Source organism: Pangasianodon hypophthalmus, chromosome 28, assembly GCF_027358585.1.
Source record: "Pangasianodon hypophthalmus isolate fPanHyp1 chromosome 28, fPanHyp1.pri, whole genome shotgun sequence".
Taxonomy (NCBI): Eukaryota; Metazoa; Chordata; class Actinopteri; order Siluriformes; family Pangasiidae; genus Pangasianodon; species Pangasianodon hypophthalmus.
Genome location: NC_069737.1, coordinates 16,221,749 through 16,246,748, shown reverse-complemented (window position 1 = coordinate 16,246,748; position 25,000 = coordinate 16,221,749). Strand labels below are relative to the sequence as shown.

The 25,000-nt window shown below is 40.7% G+C and overlaps 2 protein-coding genes across 3 annotated transcripts in view; one reads left to right on the top strand and one right to left on the bottom strand.

The window, feature by feature from the left end:
- The window catches only part of LOC113525056 (stimulated by retinoic acid gene 6 protein-like), a 15,544-nt gene extending 161 nt beyond the window's left edge, over positions 1-15,383 (bottom strand). The window contains exons 1-22 of the mRNA XM_034301160.2: positions 15,208-15,383; positions 13,671-13,691; positions 12,685-12,717; positions 12,497-12,528; positions 12,133-12,205; positions 11,699-11,799; positions 10,074-10,210; positions 9,796-9,916; positions 9,593-9,686; positions 9,324-9,428; positions 8,244-8,302; positions 7,784-7,895; positions 6,845-6,968; positions 6,640-6,715; positions 6,328-6,406; positions 5,559-5,607; positions 5,336-5,453; positions 3,965-4,084; positions 3,648-3,811; positions 2,837-2,965; positions 2,187-2,400; positions 1-2,033 (exon numbers count right to left, since the gene is read on the bottom strand). The exon at positions 1-2,033 is cut by the window's left edge and continues 161 nt beyond it. Of these exons, the coding sequence (XP_034157051.2) occupies positions 1,979-2,033; positions 2,187-2,400; positions 2,837-2,965; positions 3,648-3,811; positions 3,965-4,084; positions 5,336-5,453; positions 5,559-5,607; positions 6,328-6,406; positions 6,640-6,715; positions 6,845-6,968; positions 7,784-7,895; positions 8,244-8,302; positions 9,324-9,428; positions 9,593-9,686; positions 9,796-9,916; positions 10,074-10,210; positions 11,699-11,799; positions 12,133-12,205; positions 12,497-12,528; positions 12,685-12,717; positions 13,671-13,691; positions 15,208-15,369 (2,178 nt within the window). The 5' untranslated portion in view covers positions 15,370-15,383 and the 3' untranslated portion in view covers positions 1-1,978. The remainder of the gene's footprint in view (positions 2,034-2,186; positions 2,401-2,836; positions 2,966-3,647; positions 3,812-3,964; positions 4,085-5,335; positions 5,454-5,558; positions 5,608-6,327; positions 6,407-6,639; positions 6,716-6,844; positions 6,969-7,783; positions 7,896-8,243; positions 8,303-9,323; positions 9,429-9,592; positions 9,687-9,795; positions 9,917-10,073; positions 10,211-11,698; positions 11,800-12,132; positions 12,206-12,496; positions 12,529-12,684; positions 12,718-13,670; positions 13,692-15,207) is intronic.
- A 5,538-nt stretch (positions 15,384-20,921) lies between these two features.
- Positions 20,922-25,000, top strand: part of LOC113525061 (beta-1,4-galactosyltransferase 1) — a 9,728-nt gene continuing 5,649 nt past the window's right edge. The window contains exons 1-3 of one of the 2 annotated variants that reach the window (XM_034301167.2): positions 20,922-21,414; positions 22,635-22,867; positions 24,852-25,000. The exon at positions 24,852-25,000 is cut by the window's right edge and continues 39 nt beyond it. In XM_034301167.2, the coding sequence (XP_034157058.1) occupies positions 21,153-21,414; positions 22,635-22,867; positions 24,852-25,000 (644 nt within the window). In that variant the 5' untranslated portion in view covers positions 20,922-21,152. The remainder of the gene's footprint in view (positions 21,415-22,634; positions 22,868-24,851) is intronic. The other variant, XM_034301166.2, reaches the window with a different exon arrangement.

Below are 25,000 nucleotides of genomic sequence, written 5' to 3'. Positions count from 1 at the left end.
ATGCATTACAATAAAATGGTGACTGAAATGTAAAATTACACAACAATCAGATTATTGACGCTTCTGAGATAAACTGGATTTAGGAGTGAAATGTAGATGCATGTAGAGTTTAAACTGAATTTATTACCAGATTACTGAACAAAACAGCAGTGGAAATATCTGGACTACATTTAATACTAATCTGGATTAAAGATAAGGCATGCTATAGTCACATAATTAGGTGATTACATATTATTAGTTAATTACAGTAATGTGCAAAAGGCTTAGGCACGTGGGCGGAGCTAGAGGGCCACCCCACTGGCCACCCCAGGTGCAATTGCATGTTGTTAGTGATAGATCCATCTCTTTACTGCAACAACACACATTTTTTTCTCCAGCGTGGTGTGTTTTCGGTCATATCTCTGACGATTCATCTTCATGCCGCTTAATAGAAGAGAATCCGCTCTCGCGAGAACTTTCACAGCACGCTTTTCAACAAGCCAGGGGAGGAGCCTCGAGCTTCGTGTACGAACACCTCGCTACAGGTGAGCTCATGAAATCAAAATTCATTTTAGCAGAGGTTTATCGATGCCATGCACAAAAAGCAGTACGGAAACTAGATTTTTAGGTTTTATGAGTTGACTACAAGCTTAAGTCCTTGATCCTAGATGAGTTGTGAATATCTTTGCTTTATACCACAACAATCGCAGACTCCAGGTGATGTACGCTGTAAATGAAGATTTTAAGGTTTTTAACTACAACAGTTGTAGAGTCCTGTTGACGTACGTGATAAAGGATAAGTGATTTGAATTGTTTTGATGACAAATTACAAGTTTCATACTTTCACTTAAAATAAGTTCGAATTCAGTACAGAGTTGCCAGGCTTTTGTGGTTCTTTTTAAATGATGCTTTTGCAGCTTTGGGAGATTTTACATTTACTCTGAAACCAGAAATCGTATTAAAGATGAAATTGATTAAATATATCATGATGTTGAGGTTCAGATCCTACAGTATGTAGCTACTCGCTCTAACAGGCTTGGAACGATACGAAGGTGAGTAAATCACACAATTTTCATTTTTGTGTGAACAATCTCTTAATTTCAAAGAAGTACAATTAATTATTGACGATTGTGCTGTGGTCACCTAAAATAGCTGAGTATTTTAAGGTTGAACACATTTTTTGTTTGTATAATGACATTTTCTGTGCCACCCCAGAGTGACTGCTGGCCCCTGACTGGCCACCCCTGCACAACAGTCCTGGCTCCACCCCGCTTAGGCACCCTGTTTTTATAGTACAAACTTTGTTATAGATGTTTATTTTCTGACTTCTACATTATTGATTCAGTACAAAAACATTTTAGATTCCAAACATTAGTTTTCCAGGACAAAATGAAACGTTACAGAAAAATGTTTGTATGTCAGTAAAGAAAGCAGCAGATTCCATAAGAGACACTTTTCAGATAAAAACATAATGAAGGCTGCTGGGTTTCGCTGCAGAAATAAGAAGCGAGTCGACAGTCAAAGTCTCCAGAAGAACTGTGGCTGCTTCTGCAAGATGCTCAGTAACACTTCCAGCTCATTTCCTTATAAAACTGCACACACTGCACCTCAGATACTGCTTTATTTATTTAAAGTGAAGGATCGTCACATTAAATACTGACTTTGTTTCATTTATTACTGTTTACTGCTCTTTATAGGATTTTTAATGTAGAAACATTTAATTTCATTATTTCGCGTGTGCCTAAGACTTTTGCACAGTACTGTACATCAACAAACTTTATATATAATTTAAAATAGAATTGTGTTTAAGATTACATTTAACACTAATCTGGATTAAAGATGAGGCATGCTGTAGTTACATATTTAACATGTTTATCATTTAAAACATTTATTTGATTACATGAACAAACCATGACTTCTTTACCAGTGTTTCGAAGTGTTAAGTGGGTGTGGCTAAGGGTCAGACTTCCTGCTCCAAATTCCAGTGGACCAGTAGGATTTAAGGAGGACACCTTCTGAGATCCTCCCACCAAATCTCAGAAGCAATAGAACAACTTCAGGAGAAAATAATATAAAAAAAGTAACAGCATATTAAAAAAATAGTCAAAAAAGAGAACAAATAGTAAAGTGAGAATAATTTAGCTGTATTTTTAGCTTGTGATAATTAACTCCAAATAATAATAAAAGAGATAAGCTGATGAATTTACCCGTGTAAGGCAGAAATCAGAGTGTGTGCAGATGTGACGGATCCCGGTGTGTTTTTATTCCCTCTGTTTGTGGTCATGGCCCAGATGAAGGCGAGCTCTAGCTCTTCTCTGTTTGCATGCCAGCGTCTCTTCCTCAGCAGGATGAGTTTAGGGTTCCTCAGCATGCTGTACACAAGAACCCAGCGAAGGTGAGCGCGTTTCTTTGCTGGAGGCTCTGGAGAGCAGGAGAGAAGTAAGAATGTGTAAAATGCGTGTGTGAGTGTGTGTGTGTGTGGTCTTGTCAAGTCTTTCAGAAGGAGTGGATCATTTCATGAATGAGTTCACACCAGTGTGGGATTAATGATGCTGTTTATACACTGTGTGTCTTCAGGGAGTGAATTTCAGGCAGAGAGAGACGCTGGTTCGAGAGGAGCAACCTGATGTGATAGCATCTTGCTGAGCTTGTGTGTGTATGTGTGTGTGTGTGTGTGTGTGTGTGAGTGCGAAAGTGAGAGTTTCGTTGCTTTTCATGTATTTACATTGAGAATTTTTTCTGTGCTGAAGTTTTGTTGTTTATTGTTTTATAAAAATCATCTTAAGTTCATATTAGAAACATTGATTAGAACTGTTATTTTTTATTATTATAATTATTATTATTATTATTATGTTACCTGGTTTTACGCCCTCGTCCACTCGAACACTCCGCAGTGTGTGTTTGAGCAGCAGGTGACAGAAACACACCAGAACTGGGTTACTGTGATAATGATCTGTTATTATCATTCCCAACCACGTACAGTAACCTGCCATCAAATTAAGGCAATTAAAAAAATAACAATCATACATCTTACAGGAAGCAGAGTATAAGAGAAGTGTAAGTGTGTTTTCATCATGGTGAATAATAACAGCTTCACTAACATCATTATCAGCATCCAAAGCAGGGCTCAGTGTTAAAAAAACTGGAAGGCAGAAGCTAAAACTCTGAAATACTGGGAAGCTATGAGAAGGAAAACGCAGACAAATGAGCGTCAGTGCTGGAGGTGAGGAACGATACACAGGATCTGTAAAACTCCCTTCAAAAGCCTCTTCAGAACGGCAGTTTTCGAAGGGAATGAGCAGCGGACACTTTGCTCTCCACGTCTGCTTGTTTGCTGAATGAAAAAAATGGCCATGAAGTTTAACATTTATCAATATTTATATTTCTCTCTAAAATGACTAAAACACCTGAAAGTTGTGCTGCAGCTAATCAGCTCTCTGATGCAGGTTTCATGTTTGCTTTTAAATTTATAAAAGCAGACTGAGTGAACAGCAGCAGAAAAGTGTGCGGAAGGTTTATGTTTCCTCTGTTGTAGGTACTGGGAGGCGGGGCTTTGTGAGGAAGTGGAAGTGAAGGAGTCATTTCCCTGTTTTTTTGTCGTTCATCTTGTAACAGCTAGAGAGCAAATTGTACCTGATGCAGGTTTAATGAGAAAAGCATGCTCGTACTCGCGTCCAGCTTCATGAAGCCCTGAGGCATTATGGTCCGCTCGATGCGCGGCAGCAACATCAAGGCCACGACGGCGCTCCTGATTAATCGTAACACACAGCTCCCCACGCCCATGATCACATTGAAGAAGAAGAGGTAGTAGTTAAAGTTGTGGAAGACCTTCCTGTGAAGGAGAGAGAAAGAGAGAGAGAGAGAGAGAGAGAGAGAGAGAGAGATTATTAGCCAGACACACAAACCGGGTCTTGCTTTATCCATTGCTGTTACGACTCTGGACGTATTTTAAAATAATTATAATAATAAATAACATTAAAGTTACCTGTTCTTGAGTGCGAGTGGTTTCTCTTTATCCTGAGGAGAGCTTTTGTCTTGCAGGAAAAATATTTTGATCACAATGCGCTGAAACCTCATGAGAGTTAGCATGACGAAAAAATTTGTCCTGTTTTTTTAATAACACAGAAAAGTCGTGTATTAATTCGGTGTCACGAATGCTGCGTATCTATGAGTTTCATATCTTTGTAAGATCATGACTCATATTCAACCATTATGAACAATTAAGATTAAAGTGGTCTCGCTTCATTAAGTCCTGCTATGAACAGTTCTGCTGTCGGTGCAGTGGAGAGGGCCAGAGCGCCTCGTGTCATTGTAACAGTGAGGAACGACTGAAGACTTTTCTACATCCTAGCTAGGGTTAATATCCTTATCCATCACCAGCACCTCCACTCTACCGCTCACTGATATATCACACCACTGCAGACTCTAGCCTCAGAGTGATGGAGTGATGGACAGACAGACTGATGGACAGAGGGATTGATGGACTGATGGAATGATACATGGACTGATGGACAGATGATGTGATGGATCAGTGATGGACTGATGGACTAATAAACTGATGGACAGATGATGTGATGGACTGATGAAGTGATGGACTGAGGGACAGATGGAGTGATGGACAGATGGATTGATGGACAGATGGATCAGTGATGGACTGATGGACATTTGGAGTGGTGGACTAATAAACTGATGGACAGATGGAATGATGGACTGATGGAGTGATGGACAGATGGAGTGATGGACAGATGGAGTGATGGACAGATGGACTAAAACTGATGGAGTGACGGACTGATAAACTGATGGACAGATGGAGTGATGGAGTGATGGGCTGATGGAATGATACATGGACTGATGGACAGATGGATTGATGGATCAGTGATGGACTGATGGACAGATGATGTGATGGACTGAGGGACAGATGGAGTGATGGACTAATAAACTGATGTACAGATGGAATGATGGACAGATGGATTGATGGACAGATGGATCAGTGATGGACTGATGGACATTTGGAGTGGTGGACTAATAAACTGATGGACAGATGGAATGATGGACTGATGGAATGATGGACTAATGGAGTGATGGACAGATGGAGTGATGGACAGATGGAGTGATGGACAGATGGAGTGATGGAATGAGACAGATGGACCAATGGACAGATGGAATGATGGAGTGATGGAATGATGGAGTGATGGACTAATAAATTGATGAACAGATGGAATGATAAACTGATGAATTGATGGAGTGATGGACTAAAACTGATGGAGTGACGGACTGATGGAGTGATGGGCTGATGGACAGATGGAGTGATGGAGTGATGGGCTGGTAGAGGACTGATAGATGGATTGTGACTTACAGAAAGGCGATGAGGTCGAGCAGCCAGGACAGAAACCCGTATTCCCGGATCGGTGATAAAACCAGATACACGAACAGCAGGCCAGCGGTGAACATGGCCATGTGCACAATCAGATAACCTGAAAGACGTCAGGACTCAGTGTAAACATTCACTACACACACAGCGCCACTCGACTGCACCTAAAGCCTGTTGTAGAAGATTAACTCTGACCAGCTGCACTCACCCCACATGGTGAAAGCGATCTGATAGCCGGGGTACCTCAAAAGTCCTGCCTGGAGGAGCGAGACTCACATTATCACCATCTACACCACCATATTTTTAATAACATACATATATTTATATTTATATAGACATCATAACAGATATCCAAATTCGAGTTGGACAGCACAGTGGTGCAGTGGGTCGTGTTCTGACTCTTCTTCTTGCGTGTCCATGGGTTTCAGCCAGGTCCTGTCACCTCTCAAACATGCACTAGGTGGATTGGACCCATGAAGTTGCCCTCCAGCTGTAAATGTGTGTGTGATGGAATGCCGTTCGAGGTGGCCAAGGTGTATTGCTGTTAGAAGCCCAGTTTTCTCAGGACAGACTCCGGCTCCACCGCCACCCCGACCAGGGTAAAGTGCTTACTGAACATGACTGAGCTGAACTGAAGATGACATCCTCAGCCCACTAACTTTGTGCTGCAGAGCTAAACTCATCAGCTCATGCTCATGCTCTCCTTCATGCCTCCAGCCCATGAGCCAAAGACCAATGCTAGCTGAGATCGAGTCAAGACTGAGTATTAAGAGAGTCGAGGCCGAGTCAAGCTCGAGTCCAAATGAAGGCGAGACCGAGTCAAGATCAAGAGTGAAATCATTTTCAAGGCCAAATCCTGACAACTTGTTTTCTTCATTTGTGCATTGAACTACATCTCTTCTACCTCTCCTGATCACGGCCATGACCTGGGTCTTGTAGTTTATCTGCACAGTGCACACACACACACACACACTCACCACGCTAACAGCAGGTCTCAGTTTGTACGTCTTCGGCAGATATTTCTTGTCTCCAGCCCACAATGATTTAATGTGCTTCCTGTTAAAGAAATAAAATGAAATGAAGGTCTACAGGAATGCACTAAACTTCAGGTATTATATATATATATATATATATATATATATTCCACTTTTATCTTGAGTCATAATTCTGGGATTTTGAGAATTGTTTTGAACTGAATGTTCGAAATGAATTAAAAAACTACAAACAAACCAACAATATTGCACCTACAAACTTATCCGAAATTAATCCAGATGTGCTCTGCTTCATACCTGTAATACACCATCACATGACTAATGTGAATCACAGACAAGACTGCAGCACACGCTGATGAGATGTACCAGCTGTCTGAAAGCAAACCCCCCCTCCCCCAAACCCTTATTATTATTCTTCACATGAATCATACACTTTCCATAAGCACATATCATGTTAATATCATGTTAATGTATCAAATGAGTCAAAAGACAGAGCTCTCACATGTTATGTAGTTCAGGTGTATGATCCAAGTTGACTCATTTACAAACATTTTTATATAATTCATCCACTGTCCGTACATATTACTGATACACCACGAAGAAACGATCTGCTCATTTAACACAATCTACAGCGAAAACACAAACAAAACACAAACAAAACAGATATTCAGTCAGAAACACAGCAACACTTTCATCATTAGGAGCAAAACAGTGAGCTTGGCCATTAAACTCTGTTCGGTTCTGCATCCTGATTGGTCAGAAGGTGTTGATTAATTGTCTAGAACAGCAGCTCTGACAGCGGTGCAGGTTTATATTAATGCGCTCGTTATTATACGTTATCGTTTCTATAGCAACAGCTCATTCACAGTGACTTGTACAGTGGACGCTCCACATACACACGTTATAAAAATCATTGATATGGTGAAGTTTTTTGTAAGATGTTTATTTATCATTTATGGAAGGAGTCTCCAGTGTCAGCGCTTTGTAACAGTCAGAGGTAAAGTTTTCCAACATCTTCAGGAAAGATATAATAATCTTATTAATCCAAGTTATTGGGATGTGTTGTGGATGATTTACAGTGAAGACTTGCATAAATGATGTCATGCAAAATTGTTTGAGACGAAACCATGTTTTTTTGGCAAATTTATTACCTGAGTTTCAGGCTGCAGTAAATCACACTGCAGGTGATACACTGATTATTTACATTGACTCCGCCCACTATGCTGCAGATTCATTGAGGCAAACATGCAAAACAGAAAAGACGTGTTTATTTTGCTCACGTGAAAGACACAATTCTACTGTGGCCTTCACTACCTCTCTACATTTCATAGTAACACACACACACACACACACACATACACACACATACACACACACACACACACACACATACACACACATACACACACATACACACACATACACACACATACACACGTACCATGTACACTCCAAGGAAGGACAGCACGACGGTGACGATGATCCTGTTTGGGAATTTAAAATACGGATCCCATTCGTACACTTTCCTCTGGAACCAGCTCTTCTGCACAGACCTGTCATATAAAACAAGGATTATACTCTGTGTGTGTGTGTGTGTGTGTTTTCCCTTCTCGCGTTCCTTTGGGTTAATCCCTGTCACCATTTCAAAACCTTAATTTCTCAATTTCAGTTCATTAGGTGAGTGTTAAATAAGCCAGTTTTCATCACTGTATATTTCAGGAGCAGATTTTACACAGAAAGTGTGGAATTTTCTTTTAAAGAAAAAAGTTAGCAAGTTGATAACTCTGAAAGGAACTCAAGTGTGTAAAAGTGGACGTGTGTGTGTGTGTGTGTGTGTGTGTGTGTGTGAGACATAAGCGATGAACACTAAGTGTTTAGAGGATGTCAGTGAGGGTACGTACACTTCAGCAGGTCTTCTGAGTAATCTCTGTACATATCTGTACTGATGTTTCTTCACTTCCTATTGTAGGCCAGAGATCACACACACACACACACACACACACACACACACGGTTTAACACTTGTTTTATATGACACACACTCCTATTGCAGCATTTTCTAACATCATTAGTACGAAATCCCTTTTCAGTCTTTACTAATAAAATGCTGTTATAATGATAACAAAACCAAAAGCAATTTCCTTCCTTTCTCTTTAACATGCTGAGGCTTGTGGCCAGAAAAGTGTACAAAACATTAGATGCTGCCTGGCCTGTTGTCGTAGCATCTACAACTACGACTTCCGCTTATAACTGCTCGATGAACTGTACTATATTCTTTCAGTCTTTTAGACAAATATGAACCAGAGTTTATTAAAGATGGTATCATGCACAAGGCCTGTTTTTACAAAATTACTAACTTCTGAACTAGTTCCCTTACAAACATTTCCTTAAACACATACTACCAAAAGCAACCAAGCCTCTATTAGAAAATAATCAACCCCTCTCTTAAGACAGGCTATGTACCTAAATCCTTTAATATCAAACCACTGACTAAACAAATTTAACCTCAACCCTTGTCAGCTGTCTAACTACAGGCCAATATCAAACATCCCCTTTATCTTTAAGATCCTAGAAAAATTTGGTTGTGCTGGTTAAAGTAGTAAATGACCAGATACTGGCTGCTGATCAGGGTTGTGTCTCCTTGCTAGAAGAAGATAATATTCTTCTAGAAAGACTAGGGAATATTGTTGGTGTTCTGTTTTCCACAAGACTCTGTTCTAGTCCCACTGCTCTTTTCTCTATATATTGTTATCTCTGGCTACAATTATTTGTAAACATGGTATTAGCTTCCACTGCTATGGTGATGATGTTTCCGCAAAGCCAGATGACAGACACCAGTTTAATGAAATTAAGGAATATTTTTATACTTAGACTGAGGCTATGTTAGAGCTTAGGCTTGTGGTTAGGATTCGGATGTGTGTGTGTGTGTGTGTGTGTGTGTGTGTGTGTGTGTGTGTGTGTGTGTGAGAGAGAGAGAGAGACCTGTTCGCTGTGTTTCTTCAGGCGGATCAGGACGTCCTTCACTATCATGAAGCCAAATCGGAACAACAGCAACCCCAAAGACAGTAAATGTGGGACCTCAAATAACTGACACACACACACACCACACACACACACACACACACACACACACACACACACACACACACACACACACAGAATTACAGGCTAAAAATCCTGGAATATGACCTCAACAGTTCAGAATAAATGGTATCTGATGAGCATGAAGTCATGTTTCTCAGCAGACTCACCCACTCATACTGCAGAGAAAAACCAAGCAAGCTCTCTTTATCATATTTTGATGCGTCTTTACACCAGATTAAATCCCAAAGCTGCGCAATGAACCTGGTAACACACACACACACACAGTTTTATAACTAAGGCAGTAGTGAGTAATTGAATAAAAAACATACAACATACTTGCATGCGAATGTGTGTGTGTGTGTGTGTATACCAGGCGAGTGTATATAGCAGGCCCAGCACGCCTCCAAGCATTTTGTGTGGTGTTGAAAGACAGACGAAGAAAGGTTTGCAGGCGATGGCCACTTCCAAAGCTGCTACCAAGTACGCAAACACTGAGAAACACACACACACACAAAATTATTGTGATTTGAAGGACTATGCTGCTTTATTAATTAAACTATGCAAATTTTGATTATGTTCAAGCATTTTAAGAAGTGTTACAATATGATAATTGTGTTGTAGTGTAGTGTGGTATAGTGTGTGTTGTACCTTTTATGTACCGCGGCGGTGTGTATGGAAACGGCTCGATGAAACCGAAGAGCAGACTGAATATCAGAGGTGTTACAGCACCGAAAGCGAAAGCGTAGGACCATCGGTTCTCCAGAGAGCTTGTGAAGTCCAGGGGGCTAACAACAACAACAACAACAACAACAACAACACAAAATAGAACTGAATTTCATCAAATAAACCATTTACATCCACACAGAAACTCTGCACATCATGCTGGGAACCACGGCCTAGATGGTGTTTGTTTTATTCCCGACAGAAAAACTTGCTGTAACACTGGATGTAGCGAGTGTTTCTGACCAAGACAGGCAGCACAGCCCTGATCTTTGCGAGACCGTTACCTGAGCACCAGCGAGATTTACCCCGACTAACATCGCCATGCATGAAGTGCTCTCCAGCAGCACACTGCTCACTAGCCATCCAGCCCTGTGCCTCTTCCTCCAACATCAGCAATTATCAAATGTCCCTCATCAATGGCTCATCAAGCCCTTCCAGATTATTAGGGTAAGCCATCACAACCTTGTGGCTTCATGTTACGATGCTCCTATATTTTGCTCACATATAAAACAGGAGCTTCACCCTTGGACAGTGTTAAAATCACTGGAATAATTTATCTAGTTAATGGTAAAGCAGTGGAGTAGGGAATGACAAGGACCGGAGATAACCTCGTATAAACAATGAATGGCTCTTTGAAGATTGTCTTTGATCATCCACCAGATGGAAGGGAGATTGGAGAGAGGTTAATACATCGTGCAGGACTCCACCATGGAAGTGGAGTATGCTCTTCACTTCTTCACTCTAGCCATGGTGGAATGAACCAGCTGTCAAAGGGGAGGTTCACTCTCCCAACACACTCTCCCAACAGCCACTGTGGATGTTTTAAGATGGAGGAGGAACCAATGTTTCCATGGAACCCCATACAGTCAGAGTCTCCTGCAATCGACAAGTGGATCTACAAAGCAGAGGACACAGCACTTTAACATCACCAAAGACCATAGCAGAAGAGAAAACCTTCACCTCCACCCTGGAGAGAGGGCTTCGTTGTCCACCCAGGATCTCCTCCCACGGCAGTCAAAATCATTACTAAAAGGATTTCACACTAACCCTGTATCAGTGACAATGTACCCTTACTGAGACTGATGGCTCCTGGACCTTTGATGGACACAATACCTGCTCAACATAGAAGGTACCCTCATCTACAGGGTAAGAGATCTTCTGGACTCAAGACAAGGCCACCTAGGGTACTTGGTGTGCTGAGAAGGTTCTGACTTCCTGTTCTCACTTACGTTATAGCAGCTATAAAAACAGTTGTTCCCTCACCAGCCTCTCTGTTTTCTCATTCTCTCAATAAGATGAGGCTTGTCAAGTTACCAAGAAACCACAAAGAAGCGTAAACTCCTCTGTCCTGAAGATGTCAGAAAACTTATAGTTACAGTTTTACCTCTGACTGTTACAAAGCGCTGACACTGGAGACTCCTTCCATACATGATAAATAAACCTCTCCTTACAGAAAACAGATCTGCAGCTGCACTACTCTCAGAGCTGCTGTTTAATCAGAGTCCTGAATTCGACAGTGATGTAGGGAAATAAAATAATATTAAACTCACACCACAATGCCGAATCGGCCGCTCAGACACGGGAATCTCTTCTCAAACGTGTACATCTTCCTTCTGCGCTCTACAAATGACAGCAGTAATAAAATAAAACCCTGCAACAAAGTCACACAAGGAAAAGTGGAGTACATTAAAATATTTAATAGAATTAGCGACACCAATAAAGGGATATTCAAAGGGATGCAAACGATTAAAATCTTAAAAGATCACCTTTTTTTAAAATTATAGTTATCATAAATGACATCTTAATTTTAGAAAGTTAGCATGAATAACACAATTAATCTATATAGAAAAATAATTCATATTTAACTCCATCATCCGTACGTACTACAGTAGGCATGTTCAGATAAACTGTTATACAATAAAATTTGTTTAATAACAAATATCATTAAAGCATCAAAATATAAGGAGGTTTAGCAGTAACTCACAGAAGGCAACAAACAGAGAAGCAGGCTGTAGTTATAATAGAGCTGGCATCGTTCATTCGTCTCGGTTTCATTTCTAAAATTTGAAAAAAAAAATATGCAGGCAAGTTTGTAAAGACATTTATTTAGAAAGTGTGTTTTATCATTCTATAATCTGTAGCACTCGTGTTTTCGTAGTCCCGTATTAGTGCTGCGTGTTAATCATTAATCATTAAATAGTTCATTTTTATCTTTAGTAGCATTTTATTCCTAAATAAATCTCTATCAGGGAAAAGTAAAGTTTCAAAAGGGTGCCAATAATTCTGCAGTTCAGGAAACCTAAAGGGGCGATCAAACACAAAATAGCTAAAGAGTGTGAGTTACTCACCTGGACTCTGGTCTTAAAGCAGGATGGCTGTTCTGGTGAGAGGGAAACCATGTGGGAGAAATTCACTTACAGTCACAAAATAATGCAACTTGTGTATAAACTTTATGAACCTTTATTAGCTGCTAAGTGCGACTGAACACACACAAGTTTAACCACATGGACTTACAGATATAAAAACATGCACTTACCATGAAATTGATCCGGATTGGTCCGATATATGGCTGAGAAAGAGTAATAATAAATGTCAGTTGTGTTGAGCGCATGTGCTGGTGGTGAAAATTCCCACACACACACACACACACACACACACACACACTGAACATGATTATAACATTATTATAGAGAACAGAGCTGTGATTAAATAAAAGATTTTGTACTCATCACTCAGTAACAGTCACATTTTATCTCAACATTAACTAATAAAGTAGGAGCATGAAGCTAGCTGTAGCTATTGAGTGCTAGCAACGGCTGCATTAGCACACATCGCCCCAGACCGTGTGATACGGCAAAGCTCACATCAGCAACTAATCTCCTGTATAACCGGAACACTACACCGCGGACAGAGTGGAGTGGAAAGAGAAAAAGCCCTTGGCTAGGGGCTCAGTGCACAAACAGCACCGTGTTCTACTGAGTACTCCGTTTCTGCTCCTTTCTGCAAGAGCTCCTGAAGATCAACATCCACGACGTTCATCAGATGCAGAAGAACACCTGAACAGTCTCTTCTAGAAACCTGGAGAAAGGCTTCAAACTGTACACAAAACACTCTTATAACCATTAGAGCCTCTAACCATAACCTGTAAAGATGCTTATTGTGCAAACTGTAGATTCAGGGCAATGTGTGTGTGCAGTAGTGATGCTGAGTGTTAACCAGAAAAAACGATATTTACACTTTTATTCGCTCTGACGCTGTATTTATAATTACTGCAGCAGTGTTATTTACACATGTACATCTGGAGGTCAGATTATGTGATAAGCGTGAAGCCAGCTCTCGAGTTGAAAGCTATAGACGATAGTAATAAAGTTATGACGTGAAAGGAAGGGTACGTGATGCTTCATCTGCATGAATGTTAAACGGTGTGTACATCATCCCAGGAATGCCAAGTTTCAGACACTTCATGACTACTTCTGTGTGTTTGCTCCAGTAAATGAAACATCTCTCACCAGCCGTACTTACCACGAGGCCCGAGTTGTTGCTCTGTTGGAAAACCAAAAGAAGAGTTCAGAGTTCAGTGTGTGTTAGAGAACTGTTTCAGTTTCCTCACAAAATATCCTCAGTTTATGTTCAGTGTATTTTAGGTCCAAAATCTTGGTTTTACACATAAAATATTAAAAAGTTAATGATGATCACATTAATACAACTCTCTACACTGATTAATGAATTCATTATCAGCAAGCTGATAGGATTTTCTCTTGCTCTCAGGTTAGCGTGTCATGATACAGTACACAGTTACAGAGGGAATGATTTATAATCGCACTATCGGGCGTCACCCAGATGAGGATGAGTTCCCCGAGTCTGGTTCCTCTCAAGGTTTCTTCCTCATGTCGTCTCAGGGCGTTTTTCCTCACCACCGTCACCTCTGACTCGCTCATTTGGGATAAATTTCTAAGTTTAAAATTTTCTGTTAAGCTGCTTTGTGATAATGTCCATTGCTAAAAGCGCTATACAAATGAACTGAATTGAATATATGTGAATAAATAGCACTTATCAGAAACCCTGAAGAGCGGTTGTGTAGAAATCCCCAGACGAGTGTCTGAGGCTGAGATTAAAGAAATCCATTCCAGCAATGAGTCTGACAGCTTTACCCACCAGCAGCCCGAGCGCATTACTGACACTGACTTCTAATAATAATAATAATGATAATAATAATAATAATAATAATAATAATAATAATAATATTATTATTATTATTAAAAATACATTTTCTCATTATATCACCTTTGTTTGAATTTTCCAGTTTGACTTTTTAATGAAAAGAAATCGTGCATTAAAGTATAAAATGAGTGAAACATTAAACCAGAACATTATCAGAACATTATTTATTGTCTTGATCTGGTTTTAATATGATTTTTCTAAAGAAGAAACATGGTAATCGTCAGTAAATCGCTGTGGTAAAAGTGGAATAAACACTTTATTCGACGTGCCGTTGTGTGATAAGAGTAACACCACTTCGTTGATTAGTTTCCGATATCAGCACCACACACAGTTTTATTCCTTTTTGCGTGATTACATGAGGGTCTCTCGGGGAATTTCTGCATGTGCAGCAGCACATTAGTTTGTGCTTTCTGCAGGTTAAAACACTTCCATTCGGCCAATTAAACCATTAGTACTGCTAAGTGCTAATCCACTGAGATTCCAGCCGTTTACATCATCACACTGATGAGAAATGTCTTGCGTTGTCTTGCCTGAATTACACAGGCTAGAACAGAATAAAGAAAACTGACAGTCACAATTAAACACAAACCTGTGACATGGATGATAATATTGGATTAAATATCTCAGTGTAATTATTAGAAATTAGTTTTACAGGTGTGTAACTTGTGTGGCTTTTGCTGTCCAAATGTTTTTTTAAAAAATACTTCTCCACCTATAGCAGGTGTGTTTGTTCCTCGTGTAAAATGCTCCTAATCCTGTCAGAACAATGCCATATTTCTGTGTATGGATATAAAAAATATTATTTTACACACTTTACACATAATGTTTAAAAACTTACTTTAAGGTGATCATCGTCTTGGTCAGTCCTGTTCAAGAAAAGAGGGTCCATTTGTGTAACGATGAAAATGTCCTGAGTGTCTGCAGTGAATAAAATCAAATAAAATGAAATCTCTCTCCAGCTCCTCTGTGTGCAGCCTCGATGCTTCTCTATGCTTATCATGCAGAAGATAAACCACGCCCCCTAAAATACATCAGCAAAGCATCTATAAGACATCCATAAAACATCCATTAAGCATTCATAAAATATTCATAAAATATTCAAAATGTAACAATTATAGCCTAATTATAATAATGAACATAATTAAAAACAATATTAACAATTGATTCTTTATTTATTAATATTTTAATAAATCTATTTTTAATTGTTGTTATTATTAACATGCACTATACCCGGTTTTCCCGTAAAGAAAAAGGTGACTGTGATCAGAATAGACACGTGGAACATGCAGGCAGACAAGCCAGAGAGGAGACCTGCACCAGTCGGGAAAGATCTGGCACACTACAAGGTGAACATCTCTGCTTTTTCGATCGAATCATGACTAGCTGACAAGGACCAGGTGCTTCTGGAGCGGCAGCAGCAGCAAGACCGATAACACGAGGTCGCTGTTGGCTTTATGGTCAAGTCACAGCTCACGCATAAACTCTCCAAACTTCATAAACACCTCAGCGAGCCTCCAGCTTCCACTGGAGAACAAGAAGAGAGCCTCAACGCAAATGAAGTGAAAGACAAATTCTGTGAAGAGCTTGATACCCTGATTGGGGCAGTCCTTCAGTCTGAGAAGCTTGTGATCCTCTGGGACAACGCCGCAGCAGGGGCCAATCACAAGATGGTGATCATCACGATGTCAGCAAGTACAACAGTAAAGGACTTCTGCTCCTGAAGATGAGCGCGTCACATGACCTAGCCATCACCACAACCATGTTCCACCTACCCACTTGCAAAAAGACGTCCTGGACGCACCCTGCTTGACGTTTTGGCATCTCATCGACTATGTCATGATCAGATAGAGGGATTGGAAAGACATGAGAGTGACCAAGACCATGTGTGGTGCTGACTGCTGGACTGATCACCAGCTCATCATCCTGCCTGAACACAAGCCTCAGGGAATGAAGACTGCAAAGAGACTCAACATCTCCAAGCTGAAGATCAGCAGAATTGAAGAACAGTTCTTCTGTACCCTGGACAGAAATCAACAAGATACTCTTGAGTGACCACTCTGGCATTGAGGTGCAGTGGACGTGCACTCAGTTGCTCTGGAGAACGTTGGACCAGCCATCTGATGACACCAGGACTGGTTCGAATGAGAAGGACATGGAAATGCAGGCTCTCAGAAAAACATCTCCTCCTTCATGCACATCAGAACAACCTCTCATCCTCGTCCAAAAAAGCAGCATGCATCAACATGAGCAACAAAGTTCAGAAGAAGCTCTGTGAGATGCTGGAGCTGGACCACCACAGGGTCCCTCAAAAGCTCAGAGACACCACCATAGTCCACATCTACAAGCAGGACAACCACAAGGGGGATCTCACGTGTTCTCCTTAATCTTCTCCTTTCACCATGTGTCTATCTGATCTGATCTAATCATCTGTTTATCATCAGGTAATAAAAAACTCTCTTGTAATAATAATAATAATAATAATAATAATAATAATAATAAGCTATATACTAATATCCCATGCATGCTGAGATAATTCCAAAAAATTAAAAAAAAAAATTATAGGTTAGTTATATTCATAGACAATAATTTTAACAATTTATTTTCATATTTTATTTTTAAATGATATTAAAAATTATTTAAAAATGTATATAAAAATACAGAAATGTACTATTTTAATACCTGATGTTAGTATTATTAGTACCAGCAGTTCCACATGCTGGCCACATGGTGTCACTAATGATTCATTTATTATTATGATCAATAAATTCTGGGAATAATTCAGCCATCTTCAGCAAGCGCTTCATCCGGGTCGGCGTTCCGGACCGGCGGATCCTGGCTTTATCCTGGGAATCCTGGGAGCAATGCTGTCAGAAGTAGTTCTGCTTATTTGACTCTTTGCTGAAGGTTAGGTGGTGTTCCTACGCCCTCAGAGCCGCACAACTCCAGATTCTTCCCCGGGGAAAGTAGTTCCATCTGTGAGGAGAGCGATTCGATGCATTTACAGCTTCACTTCTACACAAACACCTTCAGCTGCAGACTCCATCACAGTGTGGAGATAAAAACATCTGCACTTCCACCTGTTCTAGAAATCAGAGAGGAGTTTCAATTCTTCTAATCTCTCTCACACACACACACACACACAGTTCAGGGATTGGTAGGACGTAGATGCAAGTGCTGATTATTTATAATGTGAAGTACAAACAAATCTAAAACTGTGAAAATAAGAAGCGTAAAGATGGAGTGTGGATACGAGGCAGGAGACGTACACGCGATACTGTAACACACACACAACAATCACGACAGAAGCTTGGCAGGGAGACGCTGGAAGACTTAAATAGTGGTGCTGATCAAGGCACAAGGAGACACAGGTGAGAGTGATTGAGACGTGACGTACTGGGGCTGATGGGTAATGTAGTTCTGAGCCCCTTGGCGCTACCATGACATACAGAAACACTGTGCAGAATCATTTAATACCTTCCATAAATGCACACAATATAATGGATTTTATTATTTATTTAATGCATTTATTATGTTTTGAAATGTTTTATGTCTATTCTAACAATGCACACAGAGAGAGAGAAAGAGAGAGAGAGAGACAGAGTGAGAGAGAGAGAGAGAGAGAGAGAGAGAGACAGAGAGAGAGACACAGCTGCAGCTCGAGTCCAACTCCGTTCAGTATTTATATCAGTGAGTTAGCGGGGTTACTGGAACAATCTGCAGCCCCTGGACTCACGCTAAACAATAGCGAAGTTAAATTCCTGCTCTACGCAGACGACCTGCTGCTTCTGTCTCCTACTGAACAAGGCTTACAGCAGCACCTGGACCTGCTGGAGCAGTACTGTCAGAACCGGGCCCTGACACTCACCCGGGCCAAAACCCAAACTGTCATCTTCCATCTTCACTGCAGGAAACACGGCCCTGGAGCTCTCGCTACACTACCACTACCTCGGGCTGGAACTCAGTGCCTCAGGAAGCTTTGATCTGGGAGTGAAGGCACTAAGAGAAAAAGCACGAAGAGCTCTTTATGCAATCAAGAATAAATTCTACAGAATAAACATCCCAATTAGAATCTGGTGTAAAATCTCTGACAGTGTCGTTGCTCCTATTGCGCTGTACGGATGTGAGGTTTGGGCTCCGCTCAGTACACACGACTACACGAGATGGGAGAAACATCCCACAGAGTCCCTGCATGCACAATTCTGTAGAAATCTCCTAAAAGTTCAAAGAAAAACACCAACCAATGCAGCAGGGCAGAATTAGGCCGATTCCCACTGATTATACCTGTACAAAACAGAGCTCTGAAATTCTGCAAACATCTTACAGAATCAGAATCAGAATCAGAATTAGCTTTATTCGCCAAGTGTGTGTGCAGACACACAAGGAATTTGTTCTGGTTTTTTAAGCTGCTCTTGGTACATACATACATATCTTACATATCTGACACGAGAACAGAAAACATTTAAATAGTAAGACTTAATAATAAAAAATAATAATGTGTATGAATGTGGAACAGAAGATTTCTGTACAGATTTGTGTATTATTTACTCTATATACAGCTGTATGAATAAAGAGATATGCATATGTATTAATATAATACCAGAGAAAGAGACAGGAATTAGAGATGGAGGATGAATTACAGGAATGAATTACAGAACACTGGTAATGATTCCTGTGTTAGCTGTGTAAGATGGAGATGGCGTGGGGGAAAACTGTTTTTATGCCGAGATGTTCTAGTGCACAGAGATCTGGAACGTCTGCCTGAAGGGAGGAGTGTAAACAGGTTGTGGCCGGGGTGAGAGGGGTCTGTGATGATGTTAGCTGCCCATTTCTTCACTCTGGAGTCTACACGTCCTGAAGCTTGGGCAGGTGCACACCAACGATCCTTTCTGCTGTCCTAACAGTCCACTGCAGTCTTCGTATATCTGATTTGCTGGCTGACCCAAACCAGACAGTTACAGAAGAGCACAGAACCGACTCAATAAAAGCTGAGTGAAACTGTGTCATCTGCGCCTGTGGCAGGTTGAACTTTTTCAGTTGATGAAGGAAGAACAACCTCTGCTGGGCCTTTTTCATAGTGGAGTCAATGTGGATGTCCCACTTCAGGTGCTGAGAGATGCTGGTGCCCAGGAACCTGAATGATCCACTGCAGCCACGGTGCTGTCCCTGATGGTGAGAAGGGGGAGAGCAGGGGGTTTCTCCTGAAGTCCACTATCATCTCCACAGTTTTGAGCGGGTTCAGCTCCAGGTTGTTGTGACTGCACCAGACAGCCAGCTGCTCAACCTGTTGTCTGTAAGCAGACTCGTCGCCGTCCTGGATGAGACCCATGACTGTAGCGTCATCTGCAAACTTCAGGAGTTTGACAGAGGGGTTTTTAGAGGTGCAGTCATTTGTGTAGAGAGAGAAAAGCAGTTAAAATCAAGCATCTTAAATCAAACGAAAACACGCTACAGTATGAAGCTCTGAAAAACCACTAACCACTAACACACTAACACACTAACTCCTAACACACAGCAGTCTCAGACCAGCTCTGCTCACCAAAGTCTAATCAGAGTCAACCAAGTTACTGAGCAGATGAGGAGAGTGTATCTGGAGCACTGGGACAGTCAGACCCAAACCTAGTCCAGATTACACTGCTATCGGCCCTAAACACAGAGTATGAACTGGCAGAGTGTCTCTTCACCGTCAGAGATAGAAAGCAGAGACACATCCTGACCAGGTACAGGCTGAGTGAGCACAGTCTCGCCGCGGAGAACCTGGAACACGGGAGAACCTGGAACACGGGAGAACCTGGTACACTGGAGAACCTGGAACACGGGAGAACCTGGTACACTGGAGAACCTGGAACACGGGAGAACCTGGAATACTGGAGAACAGAGACTGTGTGCTCACTGTGCGAGCGGTGAGGTCGAGACAGAGCTGCATTTCCTCCTCCACTGTGAAAAATATCAACACCAGAGAGAGAGAGACACCTTCATCAAAAACATACCACAGATCAGATCATTCTGGGAGAAAGAAACACCGCAGCCTTCACTGCAAAGTATGTATCGGAATGTGAGAGCCTGAGGGACAGTGAGACACAGAGTGTCCTGCACACACCCTGAATACACACACCATGTTCCCACACACCCTCAATACACACACACACCATGTTACCAGACACCCTGAATACACACACCATGTTCCCACACACCCTGAATACACACACACCATGTTCCCACACACCCTGAATACACACACACCATGTTCCCACACACCTGTCAGGTTCTTGTTATTGTTGTTGTTTGCATTATGTATATATATTTTACTGTTGCTGTTTATGATGTTTGTAATGTTTAAATCTGTGTATAAATGTGTTTTTGTGTGAATTTTGGTTTAATCTACTTGCACTATTTGCTTTGGCAACAATGTGATTTACAGCATTCATGCCAATAAAGTACTGATGAACTGAACTGAGAGAGAGAGAGAGAGAGAGAGAGGGAGAGAGAGAGAGACAGAGAGAGAGAGAGAGAGAAGGAGAGAGAGAGAGAGACAGAGAGAGAGGTGTTAGGTGTCAGTGAGTAACGCCTACAGCTCCTGTGTGTGTGTGTGTGTGTTTTAAGGAACCGACTCTGTCTCCGGAGACTCAGTGTTGAGCTCGTGCTCTCACGCGCGGTAGAAGTGTAATATATATATGTGATAAAGCAGTTGCATGAGCACCAGGTGAACACACACTAACTACTTCTTTATTCTTCTTTTTTGTTTGTTTGTTTGTTTGTTTGCTCTGACTCTCTCCGCGCGCGCTGATGGCGGAGTTTCACGGGAGTTTCGGGCTCTTGCAGCGCACGTGCGCGCTGTTGGTGGCCGCGTGCGTCATCCACCTGTCCGTGGTGATCGTCTTCTACATGAGGAGCTTCGACATAGTCGCGCGCATCCCGCTGCCGCAGCACGAGCCCACCGGCGCCCGGGAGACCAGCGCGCGCAACCGCAGCGCACCGGACACACCGGAAGTGGATGCGGAGAGAAATCAAACCCTGCAGTACTGTCCCGAGACTCCTCCACGATTAGGTACTGCTCTATCTATCTATCTATCTATCTATCTATCAACCAACCAATCTATCTATCTATCTATCTATCTATCTATCAGTCAATCAATCAATCTATCTATCTATCTATCTATCTATCTATCTATCTATCTATCAACCAACCAATCTATCTATCTATCTATCTATCTATCTATCTATCAACCAACCAATCTATCTATCTATCTATCTATCTATCTATCTATCAACCAACCAATCTATCTATCTATCTATCTATCAACCAATCTATCTATCTATCTATCTATCTATCTATCTATCTATCAACCAACCAATCTATCTATCTATCTATCTATCTATCTATCAACCAATCTATCTATCTATCTATCTATCTATCTATCTATCAACCAACCAATCTATCTATCTATATATCTATCTATCTATCTGTCAATCAATCAATCTATCTATCAACCAACCAATCTATCTATCTATCTATCTATCTATCTATCTATCTATCTATCAGTCAATCAATCAATCTATCTATCTATCTATCTATCTATCTATCTATCTATCTATCTATCAACCAACCAATCTATCTATCTATCTATCTATCTATCAACCAACCAATCTATCTATCTATCTATCTATCTATCTATCTATCTATCTATCAACCAACCAATCTATCTATCTATCTATCTATCTATATATCTATCTATCTATCTGTCAATCAATCAATCTATCTATCTATCTATCTATCTATCTATCAACCATCCAATCTATCTATCTATCTATCTATCTATCTATCTATCTATCGATCTATCTATCAGTCAATCAATCAATCTATCTATCTATCAACCATCCAATCTATCTATCTATCTATCTATCTATCTATCTATCTATCTATCTATCTATCTATCTATCTATCGATCGATCTATCTATCAGTCAATCAATCTATCTATCTATCTATCTATCTATCTATCTATCTATCTATCAACCATCCAATCTATCTATCTATCTATCGATCTATCTATCTATCAGTCAATCAATCAATCTATCTATCTATCTATCTATCTATCTATCTATCTATCTATCAACCATCCAATCTATCTATCTATCTATCTATCAACCAACCAATCTATCTATCTATCTATCTATCTATCTATCTATCTATCTACTATCTATTTTTATCTGTTTTATTACATTACATTACATCGCTCTCTCTCTCTCTCTCTCTCTCTCTCTTTCAGAGGGGCCGCTGCATGTGGACTTTTCCAGGCCGGTGAAGTTGGACGTGTTGATGACGGACGCTCGTCTGTCTCTGGGTGGACACTACAGGCCGAGCGAGTGTGTGTCTCGGCAGAAGGTGGCGCTCATCATCCCGTTCAGAGACAGAGAGTTGCACCTCACATACTGGCTCTTCTACATGCACCCCATTCTGCAGAGACAGCAGCTCGACTACGGCGTCTACGTCATCGAGCAGGTCTCACACACACACACACACACACACACACACACACATTTCCTCTACTTACATCAGACTAATTTAAAGTCTCATTTCTCTTGGAAAAGCTCAGTGGGAAGAGACGATATGATATGACAATACTATCACGATATTTTAACCACATGATACATCACATGATCACATATACGACATTAAAAAAAAAACCGGTTTGTTAGCAAATTCTCAGTGAACTTAAATATCATGATATATTATATATTGTGAAACATCTTTTAGTAAACTTTTGCAAAAGTTTCACTGATTTTCTTCATGTTGATTAATGCACATTCTCAGTGTTTCTCACTTTACATTTAGCCACACCCACAAATCTCCATAAAAGGAGAGCTGAAAACAACAAAATGGCGACTAAGTGGTGAACGAGTGCCTCCTAAGCACGGCATGTGCTGCATCTTCCAGTAACGCAGCTCAGCCACTGCAGCACATCGATATCATAGACACACACTAACTCCTCCTCCTTTTACAGGGTGCCATTACTTTTTCCCTAACAGAACAACTAGTCTTATTTGTCTTAACTGAACTTTTTCTTTTACTCGTCATCAGTTCTGTTTCCTAGTTCCATGTTTTTGCCTCAGCGTGCAAACTGTAAACTCTGACACTGGAGACTCCTTCCATACATGTTACATAAACTTACAATCTGCTTAAAAAACAGAAAACTTCATCATGTCAACAGTTTAATTCACCGTACACGTCGCTGTGAATGAGCGGTTGCTATAGAAACGATAACCTATCACAATCAGCTGGTAGAAAATGAATCAACCTCTTGTGGCCAATCAGAATCCAGAATTTAGCAGCGCTGTGGTAGAAGTCGATGATGATTTTCTTGTGTGTTCTGATCTCTGAGGACGAAGCGATGGAGCGATTTGTTTACGGTTACGGGAAATGTGCGGCTGCTGCGTCCACGCTTGGGATTTGTGTTTCGCTCGTTTGCATCCAACATGATTATTTTATTTTCTCTCAGAGATCAATCCTGTGACGTTTAAATAACATCGCAATTAAATAACGTGTAAATAAACTAATCTGCTTTTCTTTTTTCTATTTAACTAATTAGCCAATGTACACATCTTTAGCAGCTGATATTTATCATTCTTGTTTTTTTTTGGTTATAGTGACTCTCCTTTGTGCCGTAACGTACACCGTTTCTAACCACGTTCCACACGCTGTACTCGAGAAGTGTTTACCTGTTAATAACATTGGAATGGAGCGCAAACACTCCTTTACACACACACAGAGTAGCTCCAGTTTTAGCAAAGTTACTCACTGGAGTGGATTCATGATTAACGTTAAATATATTTTTAAATCTCTACATAGCATCTGTTTAAATTGTACAAAATGTCGCTGCTTTTGTTGTTTGTTGCCTGTTCGTTGCTTATTGCCTGTTGTTTGTTGTTTGTTTCCTGTTGTTTGTTGCCTGTTGTTTGTTGTTTGTTGCCTGTTGTTTGTTGTCTGTTGTTTGTTTCCTGTTGTTTGTTTCCTGTTGTTTGTTGTTTGTTGCCTCTTGTTTGTTGCCTGTTTGTTGTCTGTTGCCTGTTGTTTGTTGTCTGTTGTTTGTTGTTTGTTTCCTGTTGTTTGTTGTCTGTTGCCTGTTGTTTGTTGTCTGTTGTCTGTTGTTTGTTGTCTGTTGTTTGTTTCCTGTTGTCTGTTGTTTGTTTCCTGTTGTTTGTTGTTTGTTGTCTGTTGTTTGTTGTCTGTTGTCTGTTGTTTGTTGTTTGTTGCCTGTTGTTTGTTGCCTCTTTGTTGTTTGTTGCCTAACAGAGCAAAAAATATAAAAAAATATATAAACAAACAATTCAGTGTAGAATAAAATATTCAAAATGATGCTTTATGCTTAATTTGAGATTTCTAGCGATAAAGCATGAGGGCTTGTGGATAGCGATTGTTATGCTTCGATTCAGAAATCAGATTGTTACATGTGTGTGTGTGTGTGTGTGTGTGTGTGTGTGTGTAGAACGGTGACGAAACCTTTAACCGAGCGAAGCTGTTGAACGTGGGCTACGTGGAAGCTCTGAAGGATTACCACTACGACTGTTTCGTCTTCAGCGACATCGATATCATCCCCATAGACGACCGAAACCTCTACAAGTGCTACGACCAGCC